At 41.6% G+C, this 19,689-nt stretch overlaps 2 protein-coding genes across 4 annotated transcripts; both read left to right on the plus strand.

Annotated features, from left to right (window-relative positions):
* Nucleotides 1-76: 76 nt before the first annotated feature.
* mettl2a (methyltransferase 2A, methylcytidine) lies at nt 77-3,799 on the plus strand. Its single transcript, XM_068719007.1, has 9 exons — nt 77-234; nt 725-813; nt 1,006-1,274; nt 1,875-1,924; nt 2,122-2,182; nt 2,281-2,420; nt 2,525-2,631; nt 3,032-3,097; nt 3,191-3,799. Exons 1-9 carry the CDS (start codon nt 83-85, stop codon nt 3,391-3,393), a joined length of 1,137 nt encoding a protein of 378 aa, XP_068575108.1. The 5' UTR covers nt 77-82; the 3' UTR covers nt 3,394-3,799.
* Nucleotides 3,800-4,021: 222 nt separating this feature from the next.
* tlk2 (tousled-like kinase 2) lies at nt 4,022-16,792 on the plus strand. 3 transcript variants are annotated; one of them, XM_068718525.1, is made up of 21 exons: nt 4,667-4,757; nt 5,854-5,936; nt 8,269-8,346; nt 8,444-8,513; nt 8,598-8,641; nt 8,801-8,899; nt 9,572-9,673; nt 9,904-9,996; nt 10,199-10,309; nt 10,474-10,610; nt 10,982-11,134; nt 11,238-11,304; nt 11,413-11,510; nt 12,423-12,504; nt 12,972-13,063; nt 13,197-13,286; nt 13,457-13,626; nt 13,817-13,955; nt 14,923-15,034; nt 15,202-15,309; nt 15,539-16,792. In XM_068718525.1, the coding sequence occupies exons 2-21, from the start codon at nt 5,856-5,858 to the stop codon at nt 15,710-15,712; spliced, it is 2,100 nt and encodes a 699-aa protein (XP_068574626.1). In that variant the 5' UTR covers nt 4,667-4,757; nt 5,854-5,855; the 3' UTR covers nt 15,713-16,792. The 3 variants fall into 3 exon arrangements, with proteins under 3 accessions (XP_068574628.1, XP_068574626.1, XP_068574627.1); XM_068718527.1 differs by lacking the exon at nt 5,854-5,936 and having other exon boundaries at nt 4,022-4,757; XM_068718526.1 differs by lacking the exon at nt 8,801-8,899.
* The last annotated feature ends 2,897 nt before the right edge of the window (nt 16,793-19,689 follow it).

The following is a 19,689-nucleotide window of genomic DNA, read 5'->3' on the forward strand; positions in this document are numbered from 1 at the left end:
GTTTAAATTACAATATGTCAGATGGTCCCTGAACGTAGCACGTATAGTTGCACGGCCCCTTTTCCGTCGCGTCAGTTCGAACATGGCGGCGCCCCATGCCGTGGTCGGTGTGGAGGAAGGCCGCAGTCAAACGCCACTGATTCTGTCAGATTCAAGCACCGGAGATGTGAAGAGGCCTCAGTTCGGGACACGTTTCCTCACAGACCCGCGGCAGGTCTTCCAGCACAACGCATGGTGGGTAATTTATTCAAGAAATCCAAAAGGGCGGAAAGATGTTTGGTGTGCATCTCTGTCAGAGCCAGTGTCCCCCTCAGCTGAGGCCTTAAACTTTCTCTTATTATTTGTAGTACATTAGCTGTGTGGATGTTTTTGTTGAATTGGTTGTATCTAACAATAAGCAAATGTAAAAGCTATTTTTTTGTTTCTATAACTTTCTGTTTGTTTTGATAGGGGGGTTACCAAAGGACAGGTCTTAATGTTGTCATGCAATGTTCATGATGTATTTCGGCCGGTTTATAGGAAAATATTTTTTTTTCAGGTCATATAGTTTAATATAATCAAATAACGTTAACTGGTCATTTAGTAATAATATAATGTAATTGCAGTAATCATATGTGGATGACCAGATGATCACATCAGTATTTCAGGATTGTCAAGTATTTATGTTATGTTATTCACCACATCACTTCAACCACACTGGATAATAGGGCTCTGTTGTCTGCAGGGACAATGTGGAGTGGAGTGAGGAACAAGAGGCATCTGCTAAGAAGAAAGTCCTAGAAAACAATCAGCCACTACCTCCAGAGAAACAAGGTGTCATTGTTGTTAGGGATCAGTTACAGAACTATAGCTGCTTCTAATGTTGTGTATTCATTCTCATTTCATTTCAGTTGTATGTGATCAGTGTTGCAAAATTGACAGTGTCGCTGTTGATTTGTAATCATGGTAAGATGTTCTCAATAATGAGTTTATTCTTACTCTTTACTGCCTTACCTTTTTTTGCAGAAGAATATGACAGCCGGGCAAATGAGTTTTGGAATGGTTTTTACACAATCCATGAGAATCGTTTCTTCAAAGACCGTCACTGGCTGTTCACAGAGTTCCCAGAGTTGGCCCCCCAGTGTAGCCTTAACCACGAGTCACGTCTCGAGGTCTCTGACTCCGATCACAGTCAACAGGAGAGTCTGGATCAAGCACACAGAAGGGACGTTCCAACTTTGTCTCCCACTGACGGAGATATCCCTGGCTCTTCTGCCACATATCGCATTCTAGAGGTGAGAGTTTAATTTGAAAGCAAATTAGCCAATCTTGATCCATACACATAAAATGACAAAGCAGATTGACTGATGTTATGTTTACCTCCGTTTTCACATCTGTTGTCTGTCTGTTAGTAAGTTATCCCCAAAAAATGTATTTCAGAGAAATTTGGCGCAAAGTTAACATTTTAGTAAATTAGATAAAGAATTGCTTGAAATTGCCAATTAAATTTATTTTAAAAAAAATCAGACACATGATGCAGATAAAGCATTTGTAGTAGAAAAGTGATGGGTCTTACTCAATACATCATCTTTACCCGTTTACTAAAGAGCAAAAAGTAAAATGTTTGACTACAACACACATTGCATGTGTTTGTTGGTTTGTTTTGTGTTGTGCATAATGTTTGGAGAGCACATTGTGGTATTCCTTATCATTTTGCCAATTTGAACACTTTAAAACATTTTCTATTCAAATACATTTGTGAAACCTTGGAGAAATGCCTTTTCTAGTAATGTTATCAATCTTTTTTTGTCAGAAACATACTTTGCTACTGTATGTGTTGGTGTTTGACAGAGTAAACAAAATAAACGCTATATTAATTGTTGTTTATTGGGCAGGTCGGCTGCGGTGTAGGCAATACCGTTTTTCCAATACTGAAGACAAACAAGTGAGTGCAGTCAAGGCATTGCCATGTCTTTTCGAGTCGTGTTTGACAAATTCTGTTCTCTGCTTTTGTCTTATGATGTGCACTTAAAGGTATAACTGTATCTCTTGTGGACCCCAGAAAGATTAGCGGCCGCTAAGGCGTCAGCTAATGTGGATCCAGTTAATAAAATAAACTAAACTAAACTCTGCTGTTTGCAGTGACCCGGGACTCTTTGTTTACTGCTGTGATTTCTCTAGCACTGCTGTGGAGCTAGTCAAGGTGAGATGGGATCAATGAAAGGATGATATGTTGATAGATGTATTAATCTCTAGGGTTGTGGGCTAACTGAAGACTTAATATTGCTTTCCCTTCTTCAGGCTAATCCAGAGTACGAGCCTGAGCGCTGCTTCGCCTTTGTTCACGACTTGAGTGATGTGGAAGCCAATTACCCCGTCCCCGATGGAACCCTTGATGTTATAGTGCTAATCTTTGTGTTATCAGCGTTGCATCCCAACAAGTATGACCTTCTTTCTCTGTCTTTCTTCTCGTCTCTTTGGTTTTCACTCGGTGAGAGTCATTGAATATAGCAGTGGTTGTCTTAAAGTTTCACTCTTGTCTCAGGATGCAGGCGTCCATCAGTAGATTGGCGCGGCTGCTGAAGCCTGGTGGAGTGATGCTGCTCAGAGACTATGGACGCTACGATATGGCACAGCTTCGCTTCAAGAAAGGTTCGTCAGACTGAAATCCAGCAAGGCTCCAGTCCAAATAATTGTTCAGAACGTCCATTAATCATGGCCTATTATTAGTGTTTATCCTTGAAAAGGTGTTAGTCTACTTAGGTTTGTTTTTCTGGTGGCACCATTTCAGAATTGACTGCTGCCTTAGGTCACACCAGAGTAACTTTCTGTGTTTTTAAATGACAAGAATGCTGCTTGTAATTATGTTTAAGAAAATGCTGGACCACACTTAAGGTAGATAGTAAGAGTAAGTCTGGCTGCTCAACACCTGCAGTACTTCTAATGGTACCCTGCAGATTAAAACGGCACTGCACTAATGAAGACGGTCAGTGTTAAATTAAGGTTTGCAATTTGTTGTAGAATAATTTGTATGTTGTTTCCCTTCTTCTAGGAAGGTGTCTGTCAGAAAACTTTTATGTCCGAGGTGATGGAACAAGAGTGTATTTCTTTACTCAAGGTAATAAATATAGAATTCTGATTTATTGGTATTAATTTGCAGAATTGTTATTTAATTATGTATATGAAAATGTTTCTGTCCTTTCTGTTTCAGATGAGCTACATGAGATGTTCAGTGAGGCTGGGCTTGAGAAAATGCAGAACCTTGTGGACAGACGGCTACAGGTGAACAGAGGCAAACAGCTCACTATGTACAGGGTGTGGATCCAGTGCAAGTATCGCAAGGCTCTAGCTCAGCCACTTGAGACCCAGGACCAAGACAAGGGAGAGGACCTGCCTGGCTTGACCCTCAGCTGAACTACAACTGAAACTAGGAGCTCAAATCAAGGAGGCGCTGGCCTTTTTCTGAGGATGTATGGAATTGAGAAGCTCTGTTGTGAATGTGATAAAGGGGATGCAACTAGATAGTTAAATGCTGTAAAGACCTTACAATATCTCAGCTGCCATAATGTTGATGGACTTGTTTTATGGCTTGATGTTCCTGATGGTGCTGCAATTCTACCTACAAGAGTGATCTCATTCTCATTTTGTGCTGATGAGTTCAGTAATCTGAGAAAGGGCTGGTTACCCCTGTTTAAATGTTTCTATTCTGCCAGATCCTGTTTTTAAGGAGCTGGTGTTTGAAATAAATGGCATGATTTTAAGGGTAACTTCATGACATATTTGTACATGTAAAATCAATAAAACATGTAAATCTGTTTAACTTTGGTGTCAAGTAATTTGTTTAACAAAGGACTCACTTCATGATGTTGGTCCCTATTCTACTTAACCTACTTTCCATCACAGTGTTTTGAATGGTTGAATCCTAATTATGATTGAATGTCTACTTCAGTGGTGGGTGGGGCCTTACTTTGCAATGTACTGATATATAAATTCAGAGTGTGAACATCATGGGAATGGCAACTTTCTGATAAATGACCACCTTGGTGGTTGCCTGGGTGGGCGCTGTTAAATTGTGTTGTGTACAGAGGGATTTGCCATTGGTCCAGACAAGAGATTTGGGGCAGGCGTGGACTGAACGAAGGTGAAAATACTTGAACAATCTCACGAGAAAATATGAGATTTTCCTGATTATTGTTTACATTGTGAAAACATGAGAACCCAACCGAATCGATCCGGATTCAACTGAAACGCCTGCAACAGCACAACTTCCGAAAGAGATTGGTTTCTTCCCTGCGGCTAGGAAGGCAACTGGAGCCGAACTTTGTTTTGATCGAGCCGAAAGCCAGGACCCGAAATTAATCTCACCACTGGGGGAGAAAAAGATAGGGGTAACTAACGCTAGTTTAAATACATAATTTAGCTATACCTGGTGAAAAACGCCGAATATCGAGGGTCGCCATTGTGTGGAACGAGTTACCCGACATAGGCACGGTATGGTCCTCGGCGAAAGAGATGTGATGGAGATCCCTGCCTAAGGAGCACAGCAAGGCGGGCTTGGGTTACCCGGGGTTGTCGAGGCCTCCGAGGGAATCAACCGTCGTCTACCTTGAGCCACACCGCACACTCCCCTGTCTCGACCGTTAATAGTGGGCACGCGAGGGACGCGGCTGTGAATGCGGCCTACTCTGGGAGGGTCTGCCGAGCACCGGGGAAACAACAGGGACGGTTTCAGGGTTAACAACAGGCCCCCGGAGGACCGAGAAAAATATAGAATAGCAGTAAGTATCTCATTAGGTTGTCGAGCAAAAGAATATATCTGGACATGTGTCTTTTTACAGTGAGTCCAGGTGTCGTGGCACCAGCACCCGTCATCACAGAACCGAGAGGATGCTTCTTTTTGACAGACGAGTTAAAGCTAGCCTGTTGGCTACCAACGCTAGTTCACTGTGTTTGTAAAATAATTTACTGTTGCGGACAGTACTTGTGACGTTTTTTTCTGAGTCGTTATCTAATCAGGCAGCTGTCATTGGACCAACATTAATTAAATGTGCCTTGTTTGGGTAACAACGTTACGTTACTCGACAAAATCAGATGTAATGCTACTTGCTAACGTTAACTGTTAGCTCTTATATCGCAATGCTAGCTAAGTAACGACCAACATCGGGAGGCTAGCTAGCTAATGTATGCAATGTTAGATAGCTACCTCGCTGATCATGATATTTCAAATAGTTATGCATAACTGAGCCAGCAAACTCAATCCCGAGTAAAGTTAGAATGAGAATAAGGGTTAACGTTAGTATACATTAACACGAGTGGTGTAGTTTACACTATTCATGTAATGTATGCAAGCTATAGATAACAGACGTAGCAGTTGGGCGTGTAACTTAAACGTTAACCTTTGCACAGGGTAGCAAGCTGGGCACTTATTGTCTGTTGTGGCCTTTTCCATTGCTGTGAGTATACTTGGCAGTCCCTCCATTAGTGACCTTTTATAACTCCAGCGATATGTAACTAAGGCCTATAATGCCAAGGTGTTATTGCATGATGCTATCATTTGACAGGCAATGACTACACATCTGGCCCAAGTGTATGATGCATATTTGATATCCTTTTATTGGCTGTATTTGTGTGCATTTTAATGCTGTGAGTATTCTACTGTATTCAAGTTGCATGGCTGGTGCAACACTCATGATAGTGGAAAACATTATTGTCAGGCTTATTGATGACTCAGAACAGGAATTTTCCACATCCATATAGCTAAAAACAGCCATGACTCATCACAACCAATGTCTTTTGAAACAGTGATTTGTCACTCCCACTTGAATATACCAGACCTCCCAACGCCTTCCTTAATCTTTGCTCTTGTCTCTGCAGCCATGATGGAAGAACTGCATAGCCTGGACCCCCGACGGCAAGAGCTGTTGGAGGCTCGCTTCACTGGGGTCGGTGTGGCTAAGGTTTGTTTTACAGCAGGTGTTGCTGAGGTTTAGCATGAGAACTTTCTCCTGTCAAAGTGCTTATAATCACAGATTTTGTTGATTTACACATTTTTATAAATCTCTTCCTTTCTTTGTCTCACTCCATCTCAGTATCATTCTGCTGTTTGGCCTGGACAAGCTTGGCCCCACTCCTTTTCTTTGTCTGTCTCTGGAGAAGGTTGAGCTGTGTCTGTGTTTTTTTGGCTGGTGTGACATGGCATCTCTCCCTGGCTCATGATGTAGAGGCTGCATATGCAAGTGGTGATGCCTGCCAAAAAGGCCACAGACAGGACAGGGGGTGGTAGGGGGAGGAGGAGTGAAGGCAGAGGAGGAATGCAGAAATAGTTCTTGACCAGGTGTGAGGGAAGGCAGCATTTAGCTTTCCATCCTCTTGCTTGCTATATGGATGGAGAAGTCTTTGTGGAAGGTGATCTTGGAACAGTTAGGGAGCGAGAGTCAGCGCCAGGAGTGGGCCCTGTGCCAGCCATAGGCAGAGCTGAGCCCAGAGCATGGCATGGCTGCTGCCGCAGAGAAAATGGCGGCTCTCGCTAAGGCATCGTGCCACAGCCACCTTGTATGTCAAGAGATGCAATGTGTGTAGGGGGTGGTAGAAGTGTGTCAACAAATGGCGATGAAGAAACATTGGTTAATGGTCTAAAAGCCCTTCAATGTTACAGAGCCGCATGGTTTTTATTCTTGACCTTGAACAGCCCTGTGGCAATGCTGCTCTCTCTCTCTGTTATCTCTTGGTTGTTGGGAGTTGGTAAAAAAGAAAGAGGAATTGTTATCATTTGAGGAAAAAGAGCTAGCACACCTTTTTGGTAATGGAACAGAGAGGACTTACTGAAGTAGTTGGAAAGTGCATTTCCTTTTGAACAGGTCGGATCAAACAACCAGATATCTGGAAGAGGTAAAAAAACAAACTGTCATTCTTAAATCAACCAAAGTATCTTCCTCTGAACGAAAAGAACAGTTAAGACCATGGTGAACAGGAGGAAAATGGATGACATTATCTAAAGGTGACAGACAGAGGAAGGAATACATCCCCAGCAGCATGCCTAATGTTCAGCCATTTTAGGAGGGTTCAGTGAGGGAGCTGTAGTGTGCTCTGAATGACTAAGTGTCTCTCTCTGATTGGACAGTGCCTGCTGAATTTTGATGTGATTCATTTGACTGACAGGCATCACCTAGGGAACCAGCGTTAGGACTGATGCAGGTTTAGATTCAGTGGGAAGTTAATGGTGACGGTATTCAGCCGAACCTCGGCTTCCCTTCCCTCAGTTTCTCACCCCTTTTCCTAACTCTGTGTGCGCTCTCTCTCAGAAGTGCATGCATACTCGAGTACATATGTGCACGAGGGGTGCAACAGATCATAAAACTCACGATTTGGATTGTATCACGGATCAGAGTCGGGGATCACGGATCGGATCAGCACAGAATAAAAGGGAGCAAATGTAACTTTTTAGATAGCCTCGATCGCGCCGATAGTTGATAATCCATATTGGCAGATAGACGTTGTTGTTTTGTTTTGTTATAGCAGCTGGTCTTTTTTTCGCCACCACCCCAAGAACCTTTTAAATTGCCCTGAAGTCAGTGAAAACCATCAAGTATTCTAAATGTTATCCTTTTTTTTCTCTTTATTGTCATGTATAGTGCATAAAAAACAGTTATTTTTATTGATAATAAATAGTCATTAATAGTTTTAATGATGTATTATAAGCTGCTTAGAGGTTGTTAGGAAGTTAAACATGTCATAATTCTCTAATGTTTATTATATATTATATATTGCTGTCCTTCAAACAACTAGATTTATTCAAGTTTCTCACCAAAACTGCATTTCACAAGATTACATTTGAACACATCATGGTAAAGTATTAATTTACATTCACCCAATAAACGTTTTACTGAATAGAGGTTGAATGCATCATAATGTAACGGCCACCGTTAATAGCTCTCCTCCTGTCAAATTCAACTTGGATTTGTTGTTCACAGTGTGACATTACCACACGGCAAATAGAAAACATAAATGCAGATGTCCTGATCGCACATTTTTACTGAATATTGGCTGATAATGATCATCAGTAAAACTTTATTACACACTATGATGCTTCAATTGTGTAATTAATCAGCGGTTCACCTGTGTGCCGAATCACGAGGGAGGATCTGTACGGATCACGGTCCATTACACCACTTACGTGCACACATTTTTTAATATACACGTCTATGAACATGTCTCTTTCATGCTTTCTGCATCTTTGTGTATTTGCTCCTTGTGTTTTATTTTTGTTGTGTTTTTACATCATTTTCACAGGGCTCGGGTCAGAACCAAAATGAGTCGTCCAACCAGAGTCTTTGCAGTGTAGGCTCGCTCAGTGATAAAGAGCTAGAGGTCAGTTTCTGTCACAAATGAACAAGGTTTTTCATGCCAACCTTTTTCTGCGTTGCCCTATTGTGCTTGCGGTTGATTCACACTACTTTCCTGACAGACTCCTGAGAAAAAAGCAAATGACCAGAGAGTAAGAAAACGGAAAGCAGACCATTTTGACAGCAGCCAAGGTAAAAAAAAAAATTCATGATCCTCTCATCACGTATCCCAAATATTTGCCTTTCTCTCTGAACTCCCTGTGTCTCTCCTTTTAGGTAAAGCAGGTGCAAGGGGACATAAAATTAGTGACTATTTTGAGGTTAGTGGCAGACATGTTTCCAGTTTCTTTGATATACAAAGTGTGTGTCCAGCAACACTCCTGCTTCAGCATTAACTTTTCATACTTACTTTTAACCCCCTTTTTGTCATTTTGGTCTTTCTATTGAACTGAGTTCTTCTCTCTTTACTTGTCTGTCAGTTTGCGGGAGGTAGCGGTCCTGGTACCAGCCCTGCCAGGGGGATTCCACCAGTGGTCCGCTCTTCCCCACAACACTCACTTTCCAACCCCCCTGTCACGGTGAGCATGTTTGCTCTATGATCTGTCTCATGCTTTTTTTACATCTGTCTACACACTTTCCTGCCATTCTCTCTTCCACGCTTGTTTTTAATATCACCGGGTCAGGTTTGCTTACAAGTGGGAAGAATCTGATGTGGTTTGTAAACACTGTTTTGCAACAATTACAGATCCAAACTCACTTCTGTACAAAGTTCCTACAAAACCTGAATCTAATAATGAAATGGAACATATTGTAGAAATGGTAATAAGCATACTGACATACTGATCTAAAGAGGTTAGATTAACATGTTACCCACGCTGTCATACCACAGAAACTTGTTTCAGAAACGTTAGCAACGGAATAGGCCACGGCTGAGCCTATGGCGTAAGCACAAGTTTAACTAACTTGGTTGTGATTAGCAAGTGAGTCTGTCCCGCAACATGCACGCAGTCGTTAAAGAGGTGCACGGGGCTAAAAACCTCATGGATTTCGTTACTCTGCCCAGACTTTTTTTGGTGATAATTTAACCCACACATATGTCTGCTAGTTTTTTTGAGTGTCTACAGTTTCTGGTAACAATTTTCATGCAAATTTCTTTTGCCAGATTGTTCTCATGTTTTATTATGACTGGCTTCTGCAGGTCTTCATGAATTCTTTATTCTTTTTATTGGATGAATGTTTCTGCCACCCAGGTGCAGCAGGGAAGCCCCTCCTCCGTAAGCTCGGCCAACACGGAGCACTCGACATGTTCGCTGAAGCCGGCATCTCTTCACATGCTCCACAAAGCCACACAGGTACTTGACATGCCATCAGGGCTGGCTGGAACTCGTATTATTATTCCAAAAGCAGTTGTTTTATAAATGGTATATAAACCAATACATTTGCATATGGAAACCAATAAGCAGCTTTTTAGATTTTGTAAAAGTTTTTGTGAGATGTGACTTGTTGTACTACATTTTTCACTTATACAAAAATGATCCACCATTAACATAAACACTGTTTTTCTGCTCACTGTACCCTGTAGTCTGACCTTACTATAGAGAAACTAACAGCAATGGAGAACAACAAGAACTCTGACCTGGAGAAGAAGGAGGGCCGAATAGACGATTTGCTGCGGGTACTAATCTCATTACATTTCATCCCTGCTACTCTGCTTGCTGTTTTTGATGGATTTGAAAATATAATGTCTTCTGTCTTGGTTTTTCAGTCGTGGCATGTTAGATTTGATACATTCCTTCTGTTTGTACAAGTATAAACAAGTTAACAAATTGTTTATTTCTTTTGCCTGACCTTTTGCTCGTTTTTATGTTCTGCTCCAGGCAAACTGTGATCTGAGGAGACAGATTGATGAACAGCAGAGGATGCTGGAACGATACAAGGAACGCTTAAATAAGTGTGTGACCATGTCCAAGAAGCTGCTGATTGAAAAAGTAATTTTGTCTCATAGAACAGTGACGTTTTTAAACTATTGGTTGCCCAAGAGTGTGGATCATTGTGGGTTTTTAAAAATGATTTCATTTTGAAACCTGTTATTTAAGCCACATGGAGTCAAAAGCAATGCCTTGATACCTGTATTTCTCTGTTCTTCCTTCAGTCCAAACAGGAGAAGATGGCATGCCGAGACAAAAGCATGCAGGACAGGCTTCGACTTGGTCACTTCACCACAGTGAGACATGGAGCGTCTTTCACTGAGCAGTGGACGGATGGATATGCCTTCCAAAACCTTATCAAGTGAGAACTTGATATTTTAACTTTAGCCTCTCATTTCACCCTTTCTCTCTATTATAGTTATTCAAGGCACACTGTTTAATCCATATCCACATGCTCCAAAGACATAGGGGGCAGAATTTCACTACTGGGTTCAAACAATCAAAATAAACAAAAAGCCAACTAGTACCAGCTGGGCAAGAGTACGCAAAATTAGACCATACTGCTAAAACTAAGGGCTGGTCAAAACAACACTGCTACCTTAAATCCTCATGTGTGGCCTCTGCCTATAGTTTATGAGAACACATCCTACAGACAAATAAAGGCAGCATCATACACAAAAGTGAGAAATGCTTTAGATCTATATGTCATTGCATTGTCTCATCTGTTTTCAGACAACAAGAAAGGATCAATTCCCAGCGAGAGGACATTGAAAGACAGAGGAAGCTGCTAGCCAAACGCAAGCCACCGTCCATGGCCCAGACTCCACCTCCAAGCCTGGAGCAAAACAAACGCAAAAGCAAAACCAATGGAACAGAAAGTGAAGCGTAAGTTGCTTTTGTTTGTTATTTATCTTCTTTTTTATACAAGCCATTTTTCCACTGCATGCCTATTCAACGTTGAACTGAGGTTTGTTCTTTGTCCGTCCAGGTTATCGCAGGCAGAGTACCACGAACAAGAGGAAATCTTTAAACTGAGACTAGGCCATCTTAAGAAGGTAATGCTTGATTTAAATTTTTATAACTGACCATGCTTATTGTGGTGTCTCCTTTGTTTAGTTGTTTTGTTAACTGTGCAGATTTTGATATGTTGTTGTCCGTTGCAGGAAGAAGCAGAGATCCAGGCGGAGCTGGAGAGGTTGGAGCGAGTGCGAAACCTCCATATTCGCGAGCTGAAAAGGATCCACAATGAAGATAATTCTCAGTACGATTTCTTCTTATGCTGTACTCACACAAACGCGGTGCAAATTTTTTGTGCAACTAGATTATATACAAAGTCAATGCAAAAACGTGACTAAACACAAAATTGCACCGGGCGGTGCGAATGTCTTCGTGCGAGTTGACATTTTTTAACTCGGGCGAGAAATTTGCGCAACGCTTTGTCTCAAAAGCCTATCAGCGTTGACATGCTCCTCCTGTCATCACTGACATCCTGCCGCTGTTGAATCAGGAAAAAAAAATATTGTAGCTGTTGGTGAGCACCCAGATCTCTACGACACCTCATATTACTAGTGACTGGACAAAACTGTGTATAAACCATAGGGTACAAACAATAACGAGGCTGCCGTATTTACTTCTAGATGACGTTATTTTGATTGTTGATGAAGCTGCTATAAAGTTAGCAAACGCCTAGCACCTAAATATTTTAAAAGTTATTTGCTTGTCGTCTTGCTGAGAGAACAAACAAAACATGAATTCCGACTTTTTACAAAGCAGCATCATTATGTAGTTATTTCGGCATCCCTTTTATCTGTTTATTGCAATTAAATCACAGCAAAATGTGTTTATTTGGTGTTCATACAGCTGTAGTAAACCAGCCGATGTGTGTCTTGCTGGACATGGTGAATACAGCTCGATGAAATTCACCGATGGCCTCGATGATGTTATCAACCCAGACAGGGTTTAGTTTCCCGGCATATGTGGGACTTCCACAACATGTACAAAGCAGAAATAGTGGTTATTTCTTCCATGGTTGATGGCAGAAATATATTGCTTAGTTGATAACGGTTATGACGCTTTGCGTTTAGTGTGAACACAATATTATGTTGTCCTTTCCTAGTTTGTCAGGTGATGTGTCCCTGTGCCTTCTTTAATTCCATAAATTCACCCTGTGCAGATTCAAAGATCACCCTACGCTAAACGACCGGTACCTGCTACTCTATTTACTTGGACGGGGAGGTTTCAGTGAAGTTTACAAGGTAAGAGAAACTTCATCTTTCCCTTTTTAAGCAGAACCACTTCTTTTTAATAATGGTTAATGTACGTTTTTTGAATTAGTGTAGTGAAGACCTTTGCCAAAACATCCTGTATGTCAGTGCAATGAATACCAGTTTTCTGTTTTTTCAAAGAGTGTTTGAGATTTTTGTTCAATCTGTGGTAATTTTTGAGGTCATAGATTGCGGCGTTACACTGGTGAAAACTGGCTGTGCTGCACATACTTTGGAAAATATTTGAGGATGTGTGTTTCTACATTACACTAATTTGTCATCACAAACATTTCGGAGTAAATGACTGTGCCAGAATGTGAGTGTTCCTAGTATCTGCTGCCATAGCTGTAAAAATGATGAATGGACACAGGCATTTAATGTGAAGCAAGAGCCTCACTGCAGCTAAAAGTAATGCCAAATGCAGTGCGGAAGTAATATGAGATTGTTTTTTTGTCCAGGCCTTTGACTTAACAGAGCAAAGGTATGTTGCGGTCAAAATCCACCAGCTAAACAAGAACTGGAGGGATGAGAAGAAAGAAAATTATCACAAGTGAGTGTTGTGCAATTTTCATTCGCGATACTATATTATACATACAATGACTATGAAATATGTTCTTTTCATCATTTACATAAACCATCAGGTCCACATTTCAAGTGAATGTTGGAAATGCTGTTTGTTTCAGACATGCGTGCAGAGAATATAGAATCCATAAAGAACTGGACCACCCACGAATAGTTAAACTCTACGACTACTTTTCGCTCGACACCGACTCGTAAGTCATTTCCTTTTAAACAATTTCTACCTTCCAAAATATATACTCATGTTTATGTAGATTGTGTTAATTCTGAGCTATTGCTCAATATGTAGAGCATTAACTTTGTTTTCATGTGTTGTACCAAGTCCCGCAGAGATGATAAATACTTTTGCCTTATTTTGGAACAGGTTCTGCACAGTCCTGGAGTACTGCGAGGGCAATGACTTGGACTTCTACCTGAAGCAGCACAAGCTTATGTCGGAGAAAGAGGGCCGCTCCATCATCATGCAGATTGTCAACGCCCTGAAGTACCTCAATGAGATCAGACCGCCCATTATCCACTATGACCTTAAGCCTGGTGAGTCTCCACACCACAATGGCTCTTAAACTCTATGAGCAGTAAAACTGTCAGTTAAATGAACCACTTTAACCACTGTAGTTACTTTAGTGATGAAATTTAGTCATTTTTGCCTCAAAATGTGAATATACATTTGAATTACGCAGACATTTTCTCTCATGCCGGTAAATCCTTTCCTCACCCTGCTCAGGTAACATCCTCCTGGTGAACGGCACTGCCTGCGGGGAGATCAAGATCACAGACTTTGGCCTGTCGAAGATCATGGACGACGACAGCTACAACTCAGTGGACGGGATGGAGCTGACATCACAGGGAGCAGGGACATACTGGTAAGATTTACACTGGAGGAAGCCACTCTGCTGCAGGGGGGGGCAACATCTGGGATATAATAAATAGTGCTTTTTTATTTTTACTACTGAGCATTTGTCCTCAAGGGTCAGTTTATGTTGGGTAGTCGGGGCTGAAATACTTCTCTATGACTGAAAGTAGACATTTGTGTGTGGAGACATTTTATGCCGTAGAAAGAAATCCATCCAGAGAGCAATACAGCAAAGCTTCTAATGCAAAAAGAAATGTATTGTGTTGAATGACAAACCCCTTTTTATTGGGTATCAAAGCCAAACTATTATTATTTATCATAATTAATATATCTGTAAACACAAGTTAGGGAATTCCCTTCGAATCACTTGGGGGGAAAATGCTGCAGCATTGAGTTTTACACTTGGCACATAAAGCACTGTCGTATACAGTAGCTCTGTCTGACAACATACTGGGTTGACTCGAGTTTGCCAGAAGCAGCACCCCAGGCTAAACATTTTCATGGCTTGCACACAAGGGATTTAATTCCAGCAGCAATAGAACAGATGATAAGTTCATGGCTAAGAGTAGAGTTTGTGTCATTTCACAAGAGAATGCAAAGAACATGCAAGTTGTAGACTTATTAACACATAGATATTAAACATAAAAATAGTTTGCTCAAGATATGTTATGTATTGAAATAATCATAGTTGTAATATTACCGAGGTATGTCTTGGTATTTTAAGGTACAAAGTTTCAGCGTCCATTTGGTTGATGCTTGTTTAATGTCTACCATGCTGCCTAATGTTCATATGGTTCATGGTGCTTGAGGATCACATAGTGAACAGTGTTTACTAAAATGACTCTGATGTTACTACTTCATTTGTGACAAAGAGCTGAAATTATGTTGGACCACAATATTTCATACACAAGTCTTTGTGTCATGACTATTTCATCCGTTGAAACTGATTCAGATGAATACAACCCTTTCTCTTTTAGGTACCTGCCCCCAGAGTGCTTTGTGGTTGGGAAGGAACCACCAAAAATCTCCAACAAGGTGGATGTGTGGTCTGTGGGAGTCATTTTCTACCAGTGTTTGTATGGTCGGAAGGTAAGAGACTGAAAATATGTTGCATGAAGACATTTAAGCAATTACGTCTGTTATAAAGTCAATAAAAAACACCAACACACTTTGTTTGTTCCTGTTCACTTAATATATTTAGGTCATGCTTTTGGTTCGTTTTAACAACACTTCATCTCCTTCTCTCTGCTCCTCAGCCCTTTGGCCACAACCAGTCCCAGCAGGACATCCTGCAGGAGAACACCATACTCAAGGCAACAGATGTGCAGTTTCCCCCTAAACCAGTAGTCACACCTGAAGCTAAGGTACTGGACTCTGTCACCTCTGCTTTGGTTTTGCCCCCCTAGTATTTGCAACAAATATATGCATCTTCAACTCCCACAACACCCTCCATGTATTCTTTCCTAATTCTGTAAGTCGTCATGTTCACATACATAGTTGTAGGAGTTTTTTGTACATATTTAGGAATTTCTTATTTTTTTACCAAAACATTTTTATTTGCTCAGTCATTCCACTCCCACTCTGTTTCTCCAGGCCTTTATAAGACGCTGTCTAGTCTACCGTAAGGAGGACCGCATCGATGTGCACCAGCTGGCCAGTGACCCCTTCCTCATGCCCCACATCCGCAAGTCGGTGGCCTCCTCAGGCACCTCGGGCATGGCCGTGGCCTCCACATCCAGTTCCTCCAACAGCAGCGCCTCAAACTGAGCCCACGCCCATCGACTGACTGACTGATCCATATGAAAGAGTGGGGTGGGGAGGGGGCGACGCCAATCTGTGCCCCCCTCCCAACAGCATCCCACCTTGCCACGACTAGAAAGAGAAACTGGTCAGACGACGGCAAGGGGTGGATGAGAAGTCATGGACTGGTTGGGAAGGGAGACCCATGTCACCCTTCATCCATCTCATGTCCACCCAGCCCAGCCCACCTGTCCTCATTTCTCGAAACGGTGGCATTGTTCTGGGGGTCAAAGCCCTGGACGAGTCGCACAGTAAGAGGTTTGGCACTGTGTTGGTGGAAAGTGGGGTTCAGTGTTTGGGATTGTTCTTTTCTGCTTAGAAAGAGAGAAAATATAAAGAAGTGTAGAACTGCTTCAGCTTGGCCAGATGGAAAGGACTGCGGTAGACCTGGGACTCATACTCACTGACACATACTCCCATGCATGAGCCATTCTGGTCCAAGGTAGTCTGAACTCCCTAAGCTCAAACGTTTTTGTTTGTTCTCATCTCAATGAACCTAAATAAGAGAACCAGTCTGGCCAATTATTGTATTGAGCCCGAAATATCCATGGCACTATGTCACCCAGCCCGCTGTTCTGGGATCCCCTGCCCTGCTTAAATTCCAGACCCAGATAGTTTGACGAGGAGGTACAGAAGCTACTATTCCCCTGACCCTCTCCAGTCTCCTCCTCAAACTCCTATGACCAAAGCTTATAACTTCCAGCTGGTGGCAGTGTTCCACCTCCATTTTTATAACGAATGGTTTTAGAGTCGTTTTACTTGATATGGAGTGGAAGCTGTTGAGAAATTACCCTTTTTACAATTTTTTTTTTAACTTTTTAATTTAACCAGTTTCATGGAGAAAACTGTTGTGTTTTTCAAGTTGCCTTTAATTAGAACTGTTGTTTGATTGACCCCCTACCATAAACACATATTTATTTAGCAATGTTTGAATTTATTTTTGGCCAATAAAATGCAAGGGACTGGTTTACCTAATAGTACTGTTGGGGGAGATTGGGCCTTAGCAGAGAGTTGCATAAACCATTAAATACTATTGGTTAAAATGTGTTTGTTGTTTTGGGCCTCTGTCTTACTGGATTTATCATTACCGCTTTCTTTGAATGTCTGCAAGTTTTCTTCTACACTTTAAATCTAAAGTGTATATTCTCTTTTATTATATTTTCTGATAAGTGAGGTACATGGAACATGATAAACGTCTCTCATTCATAGGTCAGGTACGGTCACCATGCTTCTGTCAGGAGATGGACGACAATACAAACATTCAGTGGTATGACCTCTGTCTCTGTGGTGACATGTTAATTGATTAGACACAATCAGCATTCTAGCACACAAACAACCATGCATGTGAAACTATAAAAGGCCATAAATTGAATAATTTGCCCACATGCTCTGTGAGCAGACCTCAAATATTGATTTTCAGTAAAGACACCAAGTAGCTCTCTCTCTTGACATACTGCTCATATTTATGGCTAGTGATACAGCAGCTTTTTGGTAGTCTAATCAACCCATCCATCCTTCCATTTTCTGCTGCTTATCTGGGGCTGGGTATCTGTGGCAGCAGGCTAAGCAAGATAGTCCAAACCGCTAAATCACAAATCTAAAGGGCGTACCGGCCTACTCGGCCTCTGATTGGACGTATTTTCCTCTACGTTATAAAGTAAAATTCTGTCCACACCACCTATATCTCTAGCCACTCTAGAACTCAAAAACAACTCCAAATGCATGCCGGGCTAATAGATGGCGATGAAGGCTAAATATACGATACCTTAAATACCAGAGAAGAAGATTCAGAGCATGCTTACTGAGCTTAATATCTTTTGGCGGTCTAAAATAATGAACAATAGTAGAGCAATAGCTAATTATTTCTTTATACATATTTATCGCTATGGTGAACATTTTATTTGACTCGTAGTTGCTGCTTAGGGTCACTTTAGAATATAAGGCGATGAAAGTCCAATAAAACGTTGATTGGTAGTGTCGTTATATCAACTATTCAGACATCTCAGTGGCCTTTCAGAAACCGTATCCTGCAAAGGAAGAATCTGAGATGGTGGGGAACGAGTTTCCTCATGCAAAAGATATGATAAACAAGGCAATACTATCAACCAAGCACAAGACCATCCGGTCAAAGTGCTGAGGGCCAGCTGACACGGGACGCCACAGTGGACACGGCAGGGTGGTGTTGCTGTGCTTCAAGCTCTGAGCTCATGAAGGAACGACGAGGTTTACTTTAGGTCCGTTTGACTAATGTTTGCTCGTTGTTGTTCAAGTGAAAACATCTGTTGTGTTCAGACGTCATCGTTTCCAAAACACTCTGTTTAACATGTCCACACAGATACAAAGTAACCAGCATTTTTATAAATCAATACCTTAAAAGGTGTTTTTTTTAAATTACTGTTTGCATGTGGACTGGAGGCCAAAACAGAGGAAAAATATTTAAAAGATATTTCTGTTCACGTGTAGACAGACCCTTAAGCATTAGGTGTGAGATTGGTTAGGGTTAGGGTAAGAATATCAGGGTAAGGCAATCAGAGGCAGAGTAGGGCGAGTCATACCTTCAGAATAATGTTGGATAAAATATTGTGTCCAGACAACTCTTTACCCAGCAACGTTTTTCAGCTCCTCTTTGGGGGGATCCTGAGCCATTCCCAGGCCAGATGAGATATGTAATCTCTCCAGCATGTTCTGGGTCTCCCCCGGTGTCTCCTACCAGCTGGACATGCCCGGAAAACCTCCAAAAGAAGGTGCCCAGGACGCATCACGATCAGATGCCCGAACCACTTCAACTAGTTCCTTTTGACACAGAGGAGCAGAGGCTCTACTCCAGGCTCCCTCTGGACGCCTGAGCTCCTTTTCCTAACTCTAGGAGTGAGCTCAGTCATTTTATGAAGGAAACACCTTTAATCCACATGCAATCTCATTCTTTCAGTCACTACCCTAAACTCAGTACCATAGCAGAGGGTTGGAATACAGATCGACTGGTAAAGCTCCTTCTTCACCAATGGCTGCATCACTGCCGACACTACACCAATCCACCTGTTGACCCTGAGACTGAAGACTGAAGACTCCTTCACTTGGGGTAACAACTCACTCCCGAACCCAGAAGAAGCAAACCACCGCTTCTTGGCAGAGAACCATGGCCTCAGAGGTGCTGAATCTCATCTCTCGTGGCCCAATGAAGCCATAGAACCACATTGTCGGCAAAGAGAAGCAATTTTTTCCCTTTTCTCCCTTCGACTGATTTTCCGGGAAATGGAAAAAAATATATTTTACACACCAGGGGCATTGCAAATAAACAACATAACATTGTGAATTATAGGATTGCAAATATTTCACACAAAAACGATTCATGCTGGCAACGATAATTATTAAATTTCAAAAAAAGGTTTGAATTGATGACCAACTATGTATCCTTTTGACCCAGAGCAGCGTCTGGCAGTGTGTCTGAGGTAGATTGTTGTATAGCCTATACTATAAGCTATTTTTTTTGTTTCCTTTTAGCAAAATGTATTGTCATTATGCAACACAGGGTTGCACAATAAACTGCAGTTTTACAACACAAGAAAAACATGACAAAACAATAACAGCATTCCTGCAGTGCCTTTTTTAGATTTACATCAGGATATAAATCCTATAGATTTTTTGAGCAAAAGAGGCAACACTCTCAAAGTAAAAGAAGAATAAATTGAACAATACATAATGGTGATGTAAAGGAGGAACAGATGAAGTTCTCAAATAAATTAAGAGTATTTTCTAAAAAGTCTGATTTTGTATTTGATTTCATCATTCCCTCTATGTACCACATGGTTGCTATTGTGGGTCCTCTAACAGGCGCCTAGAGGTCCCCGGACCTCATGTTGGGAACCGCAAACACACACGTTGTTGACGCTGCTCCATTCATTTCACTCTCATCTGACTGAGAGGCAGACGGAGCTCTAGCGGTC

This window comes from Cebidichthys violaceus, unplaced genomic scaffold (assembly GCF_023349555.1).
Source record: "Cebidichthys violaceus isolate CVI_PGR_0920_01 unplaced genomic scaffold, fCebVio1.0.p SCAF_23, whole genome shotgun sequence".
Lineage (NCBI taxonomy): Eukaryota > Metazoa > Chordata > Actinopteri > Perciformes > Stichaeidae > Cebidichthys > Cebidichthys violaceus.

Coding starts and splice junctions, on each gene's coding strand:
- mettl2a (XM_068719007.1), top strand. CDS start 83: ATGGCGGCGCCCCATGCCGTGGTCGGTGTGGAGGAAGGCCGCAGTCAA. Junction 814..1,005: donor ACTACCTCCAGAGAAACAAG/GTGTCATTGTTG, acceptor CTTTTTTTGCAG/AAGAATATGACAGCCGGGCA. Junction 1,275..1,874: donor CCACATATCGCATTCTAGAG/GTGAGAGTTTAA, acceptor TTTATTGGGCAG/GTCGGCTGCGGTGTAGGCAA.
- tlk2 (XM_068718527.1), top strand. CDS start 4,653: ATGCGGCCTACTCTGGGAGGGTCTGCCGAGCACCGGGGAAACAACAGG. Junction 8,642..8,800: donor AAATTAGTGACTATTTTGAG/GTTAGTGGCAGA, acceptor CTTGTCTGTCAG/TTTGCGGGAGGTAGCGGTCC. Junction 8,900..9,571: donor TTTCCAACCCCCCTGTCACG/GTGAGCATGTTT, acceptor TCTGCCACCCAG/GTGCAGCAGGGAAGCCCCTC.